Below are 17,447 nucleotides of genomic sequence, written 5' to 3' on the forward strand. Positions count from 1 at the left end.
CTCCATGGAAAACACACTTAGATTCAAACTTCAGCCCCACTGCCCTTAGCAGAGTTAAGTCTTCATGTCCTGCCTGTGTGCCGGGGGCACATAAATGCTCAATAAATGTCACTATTGTTCATTTCCTCACCCCTTATCTTTTTGTTAGATATTTAAACTGTTAAAAGACATTGCTGTGTCTCAAATATTTGGCATAAGGCAGGTTTATAATGCTTTTAAGGTACTTAAATCTTAACCAAAACACATGAGGAAAAATTACCCTCACCAACTCCCCATCTATACCCATTCCATTCAAATTGGGTTTCTCACTATCGTAATCATTGGTATGAACACAGACTAAACATTCTCTGGTACAAATACTCAACCTTGAAGAAAACTGAATTGTAAACACTAAAAAAAGGAAAAATGAGCAATCATTACTTTTTTTTTTTTTAAGATTTTATTTATTTGACAGAAAGAAATCACAAGTAGGCAGAGAGGCAGGCAGAGAGAGAGAGGGGAGGAAGCAGGCTCCCCGCTGAGCAGAGAACCCAGGACCCTGGGATCATGACCTGAGCCGAAAGCAGAGGCTTTAACCCACTGAGCCACCCAAGCGCCCCAATCATTACATTTCTTCCTCCTTTCTCTCATCCTCTTCCTACATTTTGATAAAATGTAGGCAAAAGGGAAAACAGGGAAAGAAAAAGTGCTCTATGTACTGCACAGTATATTAAGAAAAATAACTTTGAGCACAATGCTTCATGTAAAATGCAACACTTCAATATTTGGGAGGAAATACTACTTAAACATTCTCAGGGAGAGCATTCAGTTTGGAGAATGAGGTACTAACTTTAATAAGACCATATGACAGTCTGTAAAAGAGCTAATTAGGGGCACCTGGGTGGCTCAGTGGGTTGAGCCTCTGCCTTCGCCTCAGGTCATGATCTCAGGGTCCTGGGTTCTCTGCTCAGCGGGGAGCCTGCTAACGCCCCCCCCCCAATCTCTCTCTGCTTGTCTCTCTGCCCACTTGTGGTCTGTCTGTCAAATAAATAAATAAAATCTTTAAAAAAAAAAAAGAGCTAATTAGGTCATCTAAGTTAAGTACATGGCAATTTAACACCTGGGGCTTTAAAACTTAAATATCTAAGTGGAAAAAATCGAAGAGAAAAACACTCTACAAAAGGATATATGTGTTAAAGTTTTCTGAAAAAATCCACAGGAACAATTAAGAGTAGTTAACAGAGATAGAGCGAGAGGAGGAGCTTATCATCAGCAGAAGACAAAAATACACAGTATTCTGTCCTTAAATATCCATTTTCCCCAATTTACAAGTCATACTATTATGTATATTACTAGAAGAAATAATTTCCATTTCTATCATCTGTAGAGACCGCTTTTAGGCAAACAAGCTTGAGCAATGGAATGTAGAAAGGGCCTACAGTGACCCACAAGCCCCTGGGTGACCCACATCAAAATACCCATAGGCTCTAACTAACCATTATCTACTTATATCCATCTCTCCGTCTCTCACTGTGTCTCTGTATGTGTGTGTGTGTGAATCTCTACCCCTCCGTCCTTGCCCGTCTCCCTTGTCCCTCTCTCTATCTTGCTTCTCCTTTGTGGTATATTCAATAAACTTCTGTCTCCTTTATTCTGTCTTGGGTGAATCCTTTCACTGCCCTGCTGGCTTCTACCTGGTTGTCATACCACATTTGGGGGCCCCATCAGAGTGAGACCAAGAGATACCACATCATCTTAAAATGAAATATTCAAATCCTCCAGAGATACCTGGATTTCTAGGAAATTTCAGAAATTTCTTTCTAGGAAAGAAAAAAAGTTTGGTAATGATTTTGAAATCATTTTCAAGTTACAAGTCAACTTACATGAACACCAGACTATGGGAATGAAAAAAGACTAAGAACTGAGAATTACCTTTGTTTATATGGTCTAACAGTAGTGAAATATCCAAAAAAGTCAGTCTCAAACATCACAGTCATTTAAATTTACCCTCTGTAATTATCATTTATTTCAGTGTTAAAAGTTATTTCATTAATTACTACTTACTGTTCTTATATATTCCCTCAAATATTTCAGAATAAAAATTAACACACAAGCTACAGTAACTAACACTTTGTAATACGAAGTCTTCAATTTAAAACTCTCTTCACAAAACCACAGCAAGACAACATTTCATGGCTATAATCAAAAAGACAATAACAAGTGTTGGTAAGGATGTAGAGAAACCTCCTATACTGCTGGTAGGGCTGTACAGTAATGTACTAGCTTCAGAAAAGAGTCTGGCAGGTTCTCAAAATGTTACGCATAGATTACCACACAATCTAGCACTTCAACTCCTATGTATATACTCAAGAAAACAAAAAACAAATACTTTCACACAGTTGTTTACTGCAGTATTACTCATAAAAGCCAAAAAATGGAAACAACCCAAATTTCCAACTGAGGAACAGATATGGTATATCCATACAATGATACCATTAGGCAATAAAAAGAACAGAGTACCGATACACGCTACAACATGGATGACCCAAGAAAACACGCTAAGTAAATATGCCAGACACAAAAGGCAAAAGAAAAAAAATTAAAGTTCCTTACAACTTACAGCCCTACTTGAGACAGGCTGACGGACCTTCCTCAAGGATCTTATTCGCTGCTTCAATGTTATTAATACTTTGCTACGGCAAAAGGCAACCTTAGCTTGACATTAGCCAGACCTCTAGGATCCTGTAAAAATCCCTTTAGAAACTACCTTTATCTCTACCCCCAAGATATACGTTAGCAATCATCTTTCAAGCATATGGCCCACTGATACACATCTAAAGAGTCTTATGACTAAAGTTTCACTGGACAGTAGTAAATGACCTTTTCCTAACAAAGCTAGCCCCTCAAGGTCTTGGAAACCTTGGATCCAAATTCTTTAGGGATATGCTATCCCTAACTCCCTTCCAACTTGAAACTATATAATCAGTCACTCCTCACAATTCCAGTGCATCTCTTTCTGCCCAGAGGTCCCGTCCCCATGCTTTAATAAAACCACACTTTTTTGGCAATGAAGAAGTCTCAAGAATTCTTTCTTGACCGTTTGCCCCCAGACCCCAACATTTCATATTAGTGTGATTCTTTTTATGTAGAATATCCAGAATAGGCAATTCCATATCTGCAGAAAAGAGATTAGAGGTTGCCAGAAACTAGAGGAAGAGGGAAATAGGGAGTACAGCTAATGGATATGGAGTTTCAAGAGCTATGAAAATGTTCTGGAATTAGACAGTGGTGATGATTGCATAACTCTATGAATACACAACTTCACACTTCAAAGGGGCAAATTTCATAGTATGTACACTATATCTCAATAAAGCTGTTACTAAAAAATCTCTTTAAGTATAAAATCAGATTTCTAATAATATAAATGTGCTACAGATATTAAAATTTGAAAACAACTTACATATACAATTGTATAATTCAACAGAATTTGTTATACCAAAATCCATTTGAAAGTCCCTGACCAAAGCTATACACATCCATAGTCAACACTGAAACAGATAAACCCAAATTACATCTATAACAAACTAAGCAAAACTATGCACAAAGTTCATGACATGCAAAATCCAAATAAAATCCAATATTCAAGAACACATGTGTATTCAATGACATTATCCAATAGTGTACTTGAATTATTTTGACAAAAGCTTAGAACTACTAACATATTCCTTGATAAGAAGGTTCCAACAGGCTTCTATTGAAATAGTTTGCAGTCTGCTTCTTCACTGAACTCCCTTTGTTTTGCACATGAGTATGCGACAGAATTAGGCAGTACAGTAACTATTCTCCCACTCCCATCCTTTCCTTTTCAAGTTCTTTCTGCATGGAATCCCTTTAGAACATTTAACAACTCTCTTGCCTTCAATGAGAGGCTACTGCCTCACTCTGGGAAACCCCAGAGGAGGGACGCTAATCATGCAGGTCACGTATCTGTCAGGCTAAGATGAGAGGCATTCTCAAGTCACAGAAGACACAATGAGGCCTCTACAGGGTACCTTCAGTCCTAATAACAGATGTCTTCTAATATGTAAATGTATTCCCTGATGCTTTTTCATTTCAATTTTTGCAAATGTGCTACCTAGTGGTATTCTTTTAAATTGGCATTAACTCTCAAACCAGTTACTCTACCCCAGGATAATCAAGCATTGATTATTTACTGTGTATTTATACAAAATCTGAAATACTAGCTTTAAATATACTAATGTCATATGATACATAAACAAATACCATGCTGGCATTAAAAATACAGATATAGCAATTTGGGGAGTTCACTTGTTATTAATTCCTAGTCATTATTAAACACAGAATTAATTTCATTAATAATGAAACACTAAACCGAGGTATTATCAATCATAATTGTCTACACGCTAAAATACCTTTCCTTTACACAAAGAATCACTCATTTAATAAATCTCCCTGGAGGCAAGATGTGATTTAATAAAAGGCCAAAAGACAAAGTCATCAGCATTTCCCACATTTAATGATAAAAAGAGACTTGCAGGCTCTACTTCCACCATGCTAACAATAAATCACTTTCATTGACCTTCGTATTATTTTCCCCAAATACCAAAACATTATTCAGCAATTGAAAAATACTCTGAAGTTCTAACATAAAGTCTTATGGCAATGCAGTAAAAACTCAATACCACTAATTCAGAACAGTTAATGATGTTCTATCTTCATTAGAAAAAAATTTACTCACAGAAAATATCAATAATGTAGATAAAAGAGGTTAGGGAAGAATACCTTTAAAATGTCTTTATAATCATTTTAACTATTCACCAATTCTTTTTTTAAAGATTTTATTTATTTATTTGACAGAGAGAAATCACAAGTAGATGGAGAGGCAGGCAGAGAGAGAGAGAGGGAAGCAGGCTCCCTGCTGAGCAGAGAGCCCGATGCGGGACTAGATCCCAGGACCCTGAGATCATGACCTGAGCCGAAGGCAGCGGCTTAACCCACTGAGCCACCAAGGCGCCCCTATTCACCAATTTTTTAAAAGACTTTGAAAACACAGGATTAGAGACACAAATTTTGGGGCCCCTGGCTGGCTCAGTTGATAGAGCACGGAACTGTTAATCTCAGGGTCCTGAGTTCAAGTTCCAAGTTAGCTGTGGAACCTACTTAAAATAAAAATAAAATAAATTATTTTTTAAAAAGAGAGAGATACAAATTTTTAAAATACTCGACTCTTTAAAGCATGTTCCTTTATGAGAAAATTTTAAACTACATTTCAAGGGGGCCTTGGCGGCTCAATTGGTTAAGCAGCTGCCTTTGGCTCAGGTCATTATCCTAGAGTCCTGGGATTGAGTCCTGCATTGGGCTTCTTGCTCAGTGGGGAGCCTGCTTCTCCCTCTGACTCTTCGTGCCACTCTGTCTGCTTGTGCTCTCTCTGACAAATAAATAATTAAATCTTAAAACAAAAAAAAAACAAAAATGAAAACAAAACAAAACAAAAAACTACAAGTCAATTTACAGAGTTTCAACCATCATTTTTCTTAGAGTGAAGAGAGTCAAATAGAAAATACCAGCATGCATAGCACATAGTAAAAGTAAATGGTATTTTGTATTAACTTTTTACTTCAGTATAAATACACATGCAACTGTAAAAAAGAGATCTCTTAGGAACGTTTTAGTTAAAAGTGTAAAAGCTACTGCTCTAATGCCCTATACTAAGCATGGGACTAATATTAAGAATAATATAATGGAAAATGTAAATCAGTTTCCAATAATACACCCTAATTCAGACTTTCAATACTTTACACAGTTTTGTATCCTCCCTGCATCGCTCCCTACCTCCCCATTTCTTCTACTCTTCTGTCATCTCCTAGTGAGCTCTTTTTCTTTTTTTAAAGATTTTATTCATTTGAGGGAAAGTGAGTGAGAGAGAGAGCACGCGCACAAGCAGACTGGGGGTGGAACAGGCAGAGGGAGAAACAGACTCCCCACTGAGCAGGGAACTGGATGTGGGACTTGATCCAGCACCCTGGGACCAAGTGACCTGAGACAAAGGCAGATGCTTAATCCACTGAGCCACCCAAGCACCCCGCCTAGTGAGCTCTTAAACTGTAGTCTTAACATACATTACATACAGAATGGACTAAGTATACAAAAATATGAATGACCTTTCTCCTAAAACTCTTCAAATTGGGTAACTTCATCCCTCAAGACAGGAAAGGAGATGCCCAAAGGCATGACGAGGACTAAAAAAATTTTTAGTATCTGGCCACTTTAGAAGACCCAGAAATTTAAGAAAGAAAGTTAAAAATGGGCGCCTGGGAGGCTCAGTGGGTTAAGCCGCTGCCTGTGGCTCAGGTCATGATCTCAGGGTCCTGGGATCGAGTCCCGCATCGGGCTCTCTGCTCAGCAGGGAGCCTGCTTCCTCCTCTCTCTCTGCCTGCCTCTCTGCCTGCTTGGGATCTCTCTCTGTCAAATAAATAAATAAAATCTTTGGAAAAAAAAAAAAAGAAAGAAAGTTAAAAATGGATATTATTCCTAAGCATGAGGAAAAATAAATAAATAAATTTCCTCCAAATTTTGGCCAGCCATCATTACAACAGATACATATTCTAAAGATTTTGTGTTCTTTTCTATTTTATTTTTTAGTTTTTTTAAAGTGTTCTTTAGTAAGGTTTTGCATTCAATTAAAAAGCTAGGCCAGGGGCGCCTAGGTGGCTCAGTGGGTTAAAGCCTCTGCCTTCAGCTCAGGTCATGGTGGCAGGGTCCTGGGATCGGCCCGCATCAGGCTCTCTGCTCAGCGGGGAGCCTGCTTCCTCCTCTCTCTCTGCCTGCCTCTGTGCCTACTTGTGATCTCTGTCAAATAAATAAATAAATCTTTAAAAAAAAAAAAAAAAAGGCCAGGCCAGACTCTTCATTCTGAAAGATGATTAAGGCACTGTCACCTTGTCACCTGATTCAAGGAAAATACAAGGAAATTATAATTTTGAAAACCCTTTTTTCTTATCAGCATCATGTTGAAAATTAAAGCTCCTAGAACTGGTAAAACAGCTGTAAGAATAGTCATCATGAAAATCATGCTATTCTCTCCATACAAAGATGAAAATAAGACACACTGCCATATGCTTTGAGTAATTATTCACACAGCATGATGGTTTTGTAATGAATCATCTCTCTGTCCCCTGTTCACTCTGGTAATCTCCCATCTCAACTGATGGTAACTCCATCCTTCCAGATGCTCCAGCCAAAACGCTTAGAATCTTTTCACATCTAAACCAATGGCAACTGTCTAACTCCAAAATATATTATATCCAGCATCTGATTACTTGTCACCACCTCCAATACTACCCCTCTCCACTGGATAAATTCTCCTTCCACCCCTGCACCCTTACAAAACTATTCTCTACACAGAAGCCTGAGTTATCCTTCTGAAACACAGTTATTTTAATCCCCTGCTCAAAACCCTGTAATGATTTTCATTCTTACTCAAAGCAAAAGCCAGGTACCCATAATGACTTCTATGGCTTCACCCCATCTTATGGTCAGGACCACACAACCGTACCGCCTTACTCTTCTGGTCTCTTCCCATCTGCCTCCACACCTCGTTCCACTCTGCTCCAGCCACTCTTGCCTCCTATTCCTTAGTCCCATGAGCATGCTTCTATTCCACTTCAGGCATTCACTTCTGCTGCTCCCTCTGCCTGGAGCAAGCCGCCTGCAGATAACCACAATACTCACTTCTCCAATTCCTTCAGGTCTTTTCTCAAATGTCATCTGCTCAGTGAGACTTCCCTGACTTATTTTAAACTCACCTCTAGGGGCAACTGGGTGGCTCCATGGGTTGGGTTTCTGACTCTTAATTTGGGTTCAGGGTCCTGCGATGAAGCCCTGGTTGGGCTTTGCACTCAGTGCGGAGTCTGCTGGAGACTCTCTCACTTTGCCCCTCCCACCGCTCTCTCTCTCTAAAATAAACAAATCTTTAAAACAAAACAAAACAAAAACTCACCTCTACCCCTAGCAGTCTCCAACCCCTTTCCCTGCTTGATTTTTGCCCTTTATCCCCACTAGATTCTAAACTCCATAAAAAAGGGATTTACGTCTGCTGTATCCCAAAGGGATTTTGCTGCTGTATCCCAAGCATCCAGAACAGTACCTGGCACACAACAGAAGTTCAATAAATACTTGCTGACTAGATGAACTGGCCAAGCAGTGACATAGATTTTCAAGGAAAAAATTACTCATTTAAGGCAGAGCAAACACAAAAGTGGCCCAGTCTTCATGGGCATGAGCTCATTATTACCATCATGAGCATTAACACGGATCAAACACTTATTCTGCGTGCCAAGTACTATGCTGAAAACTTTCTTTACTTGCATTTCAATTTTTTCATCTAATACAATAATAATAATTATTATAAAAATAAGACTTAGGTCATAAACTAGTAAGAGGCAGAGTTGGGTCTAGAAACCAGAAATACATGATGACTCAATACCATGCTCTTAACCGGTAAGCAACTGCCTGCTTAGATTAAAGCTAACATTTATTAACTGTTTACTATGGTTAAATTATTTACTCGTAATGTATTATTTAACTATTTTAATTTTAAATACCACCAAAGCCAACATTTTTAGTTGCCTATCCAACATACAATTTTTCCTTCTTTAATAAGAGAAACTTAACCTATTCTGTTTGAAGTAATAATGTGCCCAGCAAGCTTTATTTCATAGCCTCCCTTGCAAATGACCAAGTTACATGGTTCTGGCCAATAAACTAGAAATGGAAGTCACTGGGTAAGGCTTCCAGTAAAGAAAGTTCTTTGCAAGGGAGCCAACTCAGTCATCACATGCCTTTGTCTTTTTGCCATATTCTTCCAACCTGGAACACAAGAATGAGGCTAGGAGTACAACTATGCTGCAACTATGAGAATGAGAGTTACGTGCTAAGTGCAGTGGAGTAGAAACTAGGGGCCTGCGTGCTTAATTAGGGCACAGAGGCTGCCACTCCAGTTACAGAAGAGGAAAAAGGTACTTTATTAAGCCACTATTATATGTTATCCATCACATGCAGCCAATGCAAGCCCTACCTGATACAGCCCTATGAACTTGTTGGCCCAACGCTGGCCTTTACTGATAATATCACCAGAGTGAAGTCTCCCAACATGGGGAGAAAATACACTAAGCATTAAGCATCATTTTATTGATAGAGCATGTCTTTCACATTTATGGAGCCTCGAGGTGAGATCCTGGAATCTGACAACCTGGAATTGACAACCATTACTTTCGGACATCAAAATGTGTGGCTAGTGAATAAAGAAAATAAAAAACGAGAGAGGAAGGCAGAGAATAAAGTTAATGGGGGCACCTGGGTGGCTCAGTGGGTTAAAGCCTCTGCCTTCAGCTCGGGTCATGATCCCAGGGTCCTGGGATTGAGCCCCACATTGGGCTCTCTGCTTGGCAGGGAGCCTGCTTCCCCCTCTCTCAATGCCTGCCTCTCTGCCTACTTGTGATCTCTGTCGAATAAATAAATTAAAATCTTAAAAAAAAAATAAAGCTAATGAGTTGCCCTCACCAAATATCAAAGCTAGGTAAATCATACCTTATTAAAAACAGATCTTAATGAATAATTTTCTAAATCTAATCCAAGGTAAACAGTGAATACTTAAGCAGATTTTTCAAAATGTAGAAAAATAAAAGGCACATGGCACAGCCACTGCCAGACTGTTTTCTCTATCTGCCATCATACAATATTGTTGACAATATCACAGGTAGCAGGGTCTTATAAAGCTATACTATCATGTCCACTGTAAATCCTGAAATCCATCTAAACTTTAATAAAGATCTAGGGAAAAAAAGATGCAGTGATGTTCCAATAAGCATTACAACAAATCACACAGTATTTCATATTTCACGGTAATATCAAAAATTACAAAACATAAGGAAGAGAAAAAAAGAGATAACAAAAACCATTATGTTAAGGAACGTTCAGTGTGGGGGCGCCTGGGTGGCTCAGTGGGTTAAGCCTCTGCCTTCGGCTCAGGTCATAGTCTCAGGGTCCTGGGATCGAGCCCCCATCAGTCTCTCTGCTTAGCAGGGAGCCTGCTTCGCCCTCCTGCCTGCCTCTGTGCCTACTTGGGATCTCTCTATATATATATCAAATAAATAAATAAAATCTTAAAGAAAAAATAAAGAGGGGCGCCTGGGTGGCTCAGTGGGTTAAAGCCTCTGTTTTCAGCTCAGGTCATGATCCCAGGGTCCTGGGATGGAGCCCCACATCAGGCTCACTGCTCAGGGAGAAGCCTGCTTCCTCCTCTCTCTGCCTGTCTCTTCACCTACTTGTGGTATCTCTTTCTGTCAAATAAATAAATAAAATTTTTTAAAACAGAAGTATTCAATGCAAACTAAACATTTTCTGTACAAAATTATGCTTCATCTACATAACAGCCTCAATAATTTAAGTCCATTATCTCGATTTTATAGACAAAAAGCTGACACTAAAATCAGTTATATAAATTGCCCAAGATCACATAGGTAACAAAAAGGTAAAGCCAGGATTTGAATCTAGGTCAGCACAACCTTAAGACCATACTCTTCCAGCTGCTTCAAAATATGTCAAATATAGTACAACACCTGGTCAGAAATTCTAATACTATAATAATGGTTAGGCTCCCTGCTAAAGGGAGTCTGCTTCTCCATCTGCCTCTCACCCCAGACTAGTACTCTCACTCTTAAATAAATAAATAAAATTTAAAAAAAAAAAGACTTATTTATTTGAGAAAGACAGCAGGGTAGGGGGTGGGGGGTGTCACATGAAGGAGTCAGAAACCCAAGCAGACTCTGCTCTGAGCATGGAATCTGAAGAGGTGCTCAATCCCATGACCCTGATATCAGACCTGAGCAGAAACCAAAAGTCATACACCCAACCGACTATGCCACCCAGGTGCACCAACCCTACAAATAGTACAGGCTAAGTAGAAAGTGTAAAAAAAAAAAAATTACATTTCAAATAAATGCACGTGCTTTGATCAGAAAGGAGGCATCATTTAACCACTGCCTTAAAATACAATTCTTTGAAAAGAGAAAATTCAAATGATCCCCAAATGTTTTTTTTCTGAATGCCAATCACGTGTTTCCTGAAAAAATTACGTGTAATCTGAAGAAATCACAAAGATTCATTTTGAAGATTATAGCTTATTTCAAAATACTATTCCAAACATTTATTCCAAACATTTCAGCACAGAAGCAAACACAGAATAAGTACACGACTTTGGGGTGACTGGGCGGCTCAGTCGATTAAGCGGCTGCCTTCAACTCAGGTCATGATCCCAGGGTCCTGCGATCGAGCCCCATGTGCAGCTCCCTTCTCAGCAGAGAGCCTACTTATCCCTCTCCCTCTGCCTGCTGTTCTTTCTGTCAAATAAATTAATTTACTAATTAAAAAAAAAAAAACCTGCTTGTTGAGGCTATATTATTATAACATTACATATGTAATATAATATTATTTTATATAGTGTATATATTGTATATCATGATATAATACATTATCTATAATAATAAATAATAAGCTACAGTTCAAGGGAAAAAAAATTTTTCCCCTCCCTATTGGGAGCGGAATGGAAGGATATTAGGAACTTTCAGGAACTTACAAATGAGGGGGTGACATTTAAAACTAAAATAGGATACACAAAAGAAAAATTCTACTACATCCAAAAGGGTCACCTTCAAAATATCTGCTCCTATTTGATCTTTCATTGTAAGGATAGTTCCCTTAATCCTTCATTGTAAGAATATTTCCCTTAATTAATTTTACTTAAACTTTCAGACTATGACTATTATCTTCCATTTTATATACAAAAACCAATCAAATTTCTACATAGAACGAGGATGCTGAATTAGGCAACAGGAGAGTTGGACACAGGTATTAGCTGTGCCAGTAATTAGCTCTATGACTTTAGAAGGTCATTTTACCTTTTTATGCCCCCACTGTCTTCATCTGTGAAACAAGATGGTTCATCTTACCTCACACCATACCTTAAAAAATTAACTCAAAATGTCTTTAAGGTCTAAATGTAAGAGCTAAAACTGTTAAGACTTAGGAGATAGCACAGGAAAGAAAATCTTTGTGAAGTTGGATTAGTAAAAATTTCTTAGATACGCCACCAAAAGTACAATCAATAAAGAAAAAGGGATAATTAAAACTTGTCAAAATTCAAAACTCCTTTGCTTTAAAAGACACTATTAAGAAAATGAAAACACAAGCTACAGACCAGGGGAAGAAATACTTGAAATCATGTATCAGGTGAAGGACTGACAACCAAATGAACACAAACACACACAGCCTATAACTCAATAAGAAAATAACCCAGGGGCAACCCAAGTGGGCAGAACATTTGAATAGACTTTTCACCAAAGCAGATAGATGAAAAGCTAGTAAATAAGCACATGAAGACGCTCACCATCATTAGTCATTAAAGAAATGCAAAACAGAACCACCAGATACCACTTCATACCCACTAGGATGGCTATAATCAAAGACAACAAAGCTGACAAAGATAAATAGGAACCCTCATACATGCCTGGTGGGAATGAAAAATGAGTCATTTTGAAAAGGTTTATCAGTTTCTTAAAAAGTTAAACATAAATTTACCACTGACCCAGAAATTCCACACAAGGAAAAGGAAACATGTTCACATGAAGATCTGCTGAGAGAATGCTCATAACAACATTATTCCAAATAGCCAAAAAGCAGAAACAAGCCAATGTTCATCACATGGTATCCAATAAAAAGGAATAATGTACTGGTAACAGGCTATAATATCGATGAATTTCGGAAAACATGGCAAGTCAAAGAAACCACTATAAAGGGTCACATATCATATGATTATATTTACATGAAATATCCAGAAAAGGCAAATCTATAGCAGCAGAAAGTAGTTTTGTGGTTGCCTGTAGCAGGGGGTGGGAACAGGGAGTTACTGCAAATGGACATGAGGCATCTTTTTGGAATGATGGAAATGTTCTAAAATTGGACTGTAGGGATGATTGAACAACTCTGTAAATTTACTAAAAAATTATACAATTGTACACTTATACAGGTGGACTGTGGTATAGAAATTGTAACCCAGTAAAATTGTTTTTACAAATGACGAAATATTATGCGAGGTGAAAGAAGCCAAACACAAAAGACAATATGTTATATGATCTCATTTATAGAAAAATGTCCAGAAAAGGCAAACCTATAGAGACAGAAGGATTTGTGGTTGCCTTGGGTTGGGGGGTGGGAACAGGGATTAACTGTAAACAGGCACAAGGATCTTACTGGGTGATGAAAATACTCTAAAACTAGATTATGCTGGCTGGTGCACACCACAGTAAATCTACTAAAAACCACAGAATTTTGTACTTAAAAATAGGTGAATTTTATAGCAGTAAATAATACCTCAGTAAAGTTCCTTTTAAAACTAAGATGGTCAGTTGGGGAGGGTATATGCTATGGTGAGTGCTATGAAGTATGTAAACCTGGTGATTCACATACCTGTACCCCTGGGGATAAAAATACATTATATGTTTATAAAAAAATTTAAAAATTTAAACGAAACAAAAAACCTAAGGTGGTCAAATCATACTGGAGTAACCTTTTAAGCATGGCCCACTTTAAGAATGAGATGAAGGGGCGCCTGGGTGGCTCAGTGGATTAAGCCGCTGCCTTCGGCTCAGGTCATGATCTCAGGGTCCTGGGATCGAGTCCCGCATCGGGCTCTCTGCTCAGCAGGGAGCCTGCTTCCCTCTCTCTCTCTCTCTCTCTCTGGCTGCCTGTCTGTCTACTTGGGATTTCTCTCTGTCAAATAAATAAATAAAAAAAAATAATAAATAAAAAAAAAAAAGAATGAGATGAAAACTAACCCAATCCCAGAGGACTAAGACTCTCTTTTGCCCACTTACAGACACCCTATTGGCTTGAGAAGCCCAAATTAATAAGTCTTTAAGCATCTGGAACTCTATATCACCTTAATGGCTAGGCATAAAAAATGACCACAGAAAGATGTATACCTTCCCAGAAAGGAAGCAAAATTCTCTTCTAAAACAATGATCAGGATCCCCTTTCTTTACTTTTTAGACATCATTTTGAAATCTCTCACTTAATTTCTTTCTTCAGTGTGAAACTGACTGAGGGTCCCAGAAGCAATCAATCAAGACAGACACCTTGTGAGCTGTCTTTAGAACCAACCAGTGTATGTCAAATATCCAGAAAGGACACCCACGATGTGGCTTAAGGAAAGAGATGTGATTTCTTTCAGATAAAACTTAGCCCAAATTTGTTTTGAAACAAGAGGCAAAAAAAGAAAGAAAGAAAAAAAAAAAAAATATATATATATATATATGAGATAAAGTTTCTCTGAAATATAGCCACGTTGCAATAAACACACCTCTAAGGCAGCTAAAGATCTTTCAGCCAGTCTTTGTTATAAAACTAATTTTAGGACAGGATGCTGATCTAGCAAAGCAGATAATCTCCTTCCTCCAATACAGAGGGGTCTGCTCATGTCAGTGAGATTGAGCTTCTGTGTAGCTAAACCCACCCCCTTTTGATTTCTAAAGTCACTGGATTATTGTTGTCCAACAAATACTCCCCTCATCCCAAATCCCCACCCTCCCCCCATCACTGTGCCTGAGAATTACAATCCACCTTTGTGCAATTTTTGGTCTCGGCCAACTGGTATTCCTGGACCTCAAATCCACTCCACACAGCAGCCAGATCCCTCAGATGACGTCCTGTCTCTGCCTGAAGCCCTCCAATACACTTAGAATAAAATTCCAAAATCCTTACTAAACTTGATAAGATCCCCTTTCTATCCGTGCCAGTATTCCCTCAGGTCCTGAAACACATCAAGCTCTTTCTCTCCTCAGGACCTTTGCACTTCCTCCTCCCTCAACAGGGAAAACTCTTCCCTGGAATCCGAAGACGACTCATCCTTCAGCGCTCAACTTAAATGTCAATGCCTCCGTAAACGAATTTTCCTTGAAATCACAGTAACTAGGTCCTCAGGTCACTCTCCAGCACTTGCCAAACCTTGAAATTCTTTTCATTTGTCTGGTTATTCAATGTCTACCTCTTTGACCAGAAAGTCACTCCCAAACAGTGGGAAGTTGTGCCTACGTTGTCTCGGTGCCCGGTACCTTCAGCTTCATCCGGAGAGAATCCCCAGCTCCACCCCAGTAATGTTTGGCACTTCGTGAGCACTCAAGTGATCTCACACCCGCGCGGGAATGAACTCAAACCCCCGTCCCACAATCCCCCAAATAGGTGGCTGTGCCCACAATTCCAACAGCCTAATTCTCACCCAGCCTGCTAAAGGCCTGTCCTGTGCCTGCACTTTTCTTCCCCTCTCAAACCCATCTATCGCTCAGGTTCAAGCATCTGGCACTATCTAAATCTCTCACGAGCCGCTCCAACCCCATCCCGCCGGCCTCACAGGCTAGCCGCAAAATCCCCTCCCGGCTTCGCACGCGCTGCAGAAACCCAGAGCCTCACCCACGCGCCCTACAAATCCCCGGCCCCACGAGCGCCCACGAGTATCCGTGAGTCCTGGGCTCCCCGAGCTCCCGCGGGTCCCCACGTTCCCGCGTGTTACCCGCCGCCCAGCGCGGCGCCTCCCCCCTCAGCGGCGCCAGCGCTCACCTATCACCTCCTGCAGCTCGTAATCGTCCCGGTTGATGGACCAGGGCAGGGCGCTCGAGTCCTCGGACATGACGGCTGCACGGCTCGCGATCCTCCCTCAAACTCGCTGACCTCTCGTCTCCTCGCCGCGCCTCTCCCCACCCCCAACCGCCGCCGCCGCCGCCGCCGCCGCCGCGCCCCCACCAACCGCCTCGGGAACAACCACGGGTCGGACGGCGTCTGGGCGCGGGGTCACCGCGCGGCAGAGCGGCGGGGGCTTGAAGCTCCGGCAGACCTCGCCTCCTGCTCCTCGGCGACCGGCACTCCCTGCCCGGCTCAGGTCCCGGCCTCGGCCTCCGCAGCAGCAGCCACAGGGTATTCGCCTGGGCCCAGCCCCTCTGTCCCGCCCTCCACCCTAGCCCACGCACGGGCCAAACTTTCCCTTCTCCCTCCACCTGCCGACACGCAGCGCGCTGACGTCACCGCGCCGGGCAGGCCCCGCCTTGGCCCCGCCTCCGGCCGCCATCTCAAGTGTGGCTGTAGAGGCACTGAGCTAACAAGAATCCCGGGAAAGTGGAAGTTGACAGTGAGAGGGAACAAAGGCTCAAGAAGGAATTCAGAGAGAGTATGAGATAGTCAGAGAGAGTATGAGATAGCCAGAGAGCCCAAAGTAGCTAGAAAGTGGCAGCCACACTAATCATGGCGACCAAAAGACGACCCAATGGATGGGGCGGAGCCACTCCTGGCGGCTGGGGCACGTTGCCTTCTCCGTCCTCTCAGTTATTGGTTTGTTTGAGAAGGGATCGGAAAGGCAATGTGTGGGTGTGGACATCAGTCAAAGTTAGTCCCGCCTCCAGACTCTTCGCGCGCTTCCTGGCGCCGGGGCCGCATGAAGATCGCCAGTACCTTGGTCGATTTGCCCTTTTCCTGGAGTGATGTCACGGCGTAACCGTCACACCCTCGAGACGTGCAAACGGCTCCGGAGGGTGTGGAGAAGCTGGAGGGCGCAGCTGGGTGTGGTAGCCTTGGGGTGTGGACCACAGCCCGCGAAGAAAGGCCTTGAGCAGTGGGAAGGAATGGAACTGGAAGCTTGCCCCTTGACGACACCTTTTTCAAGGCGGAAGTGCTCTCTGCAGCGTCTATCGCCGCCCTCTTTGTCACTTTATTGGGCAGGGAGGGAGTTCTTGTCCAGTCTCAGCTTTGAGTCCAGAGCTCAAAGAAGCACCTGTCTTTTCGAGGCGGGGCTCGAAAAGTTGGGCCTTTTCTCCTGCCGCGGCTTGGGCCATTAAACAAGTGAGATTCGGTCCCTGTGGTTTGACATCGTTGCAAGGGCCTCGGCTTTTGTGTGACCTCCCCTAACTTGAGTTTTCTCAGGTTGACCACTTGGGTCCATTGGAGAAATAAATGAGGTGAAAATTGAGCGCGCTTGGTAAAATGGAAGAAAGAGTATCGGCATGAATTGGGCCAGGTGCGAAACTGTTCCCTCTTGAACATATTTCAGGCCAATAGTAGTCATTGAGAGAAGGAGGCCTTCTCCGAGACCTGCCAGGCCCGGAAGCCCTGTGCTGAGCTCAGCCATAGAAGGGCCGATGACCACAAAACAAAAGTTCTCAACTAGGAGCCGCAGGAGTGGAACTGTTAGGTTTCCACCTGGTTGGTGGAATTGGAGAACGTGTCTCATGGAAAAGGTGGCATTCGTACCAGGCCCTGCAAAGGTAACATGATTTCAACAGGTGGAAATTGACAAGGTGGAATATTCCAGTGACAGCCAAAGAGCCATTGCCCAAGTTTGAAAGCAG

General features: G+C 41.3%; 1 protein-coding gene across 2 annotated transcripts in view; it reads right to left on the minus strand.

Moving 5' to 3' along the window:
- The window catches only part of OXSR1 (oxidative stress responsive kinase 1), a 104,751-nt gene extending 88,648 nt beyond the window's left edge, over positions 1-16,103 (minus strand). For both annotated transcript variants that reach the window (XM_059390547.1, XM_059390546.1), the window contains exon 1: positions 15,670-16,103. In XM_059390547.1, the coding sequence (XP_059246530.1) occupies positions 15,670-15,739 (70 nt within the window). In that variant the 5' untranslated portion in view covers positions 15,740-16,103. The remainder of the gene's footprint in view (positions 1-15,669) is intronic.
- Positions 16,104-17,447: the final 1,344 nt, after the last annotated feature.

This window comes from Mustela nigripes, chromosome 2 (genome assembly GCF_022355385.1).
Source record: "Mustela nigripes isolate SB6536 chromosome 2, MUSNIG.SB6536, whole genome shotgun sequence".
Classification (NCBI taxonomy): domain Eukaryota; kingdom Metazoa; phylum Chordata; class Mammalia; order Carnivora; family Mustelidae; genus Mustela; species Mustela nigripes.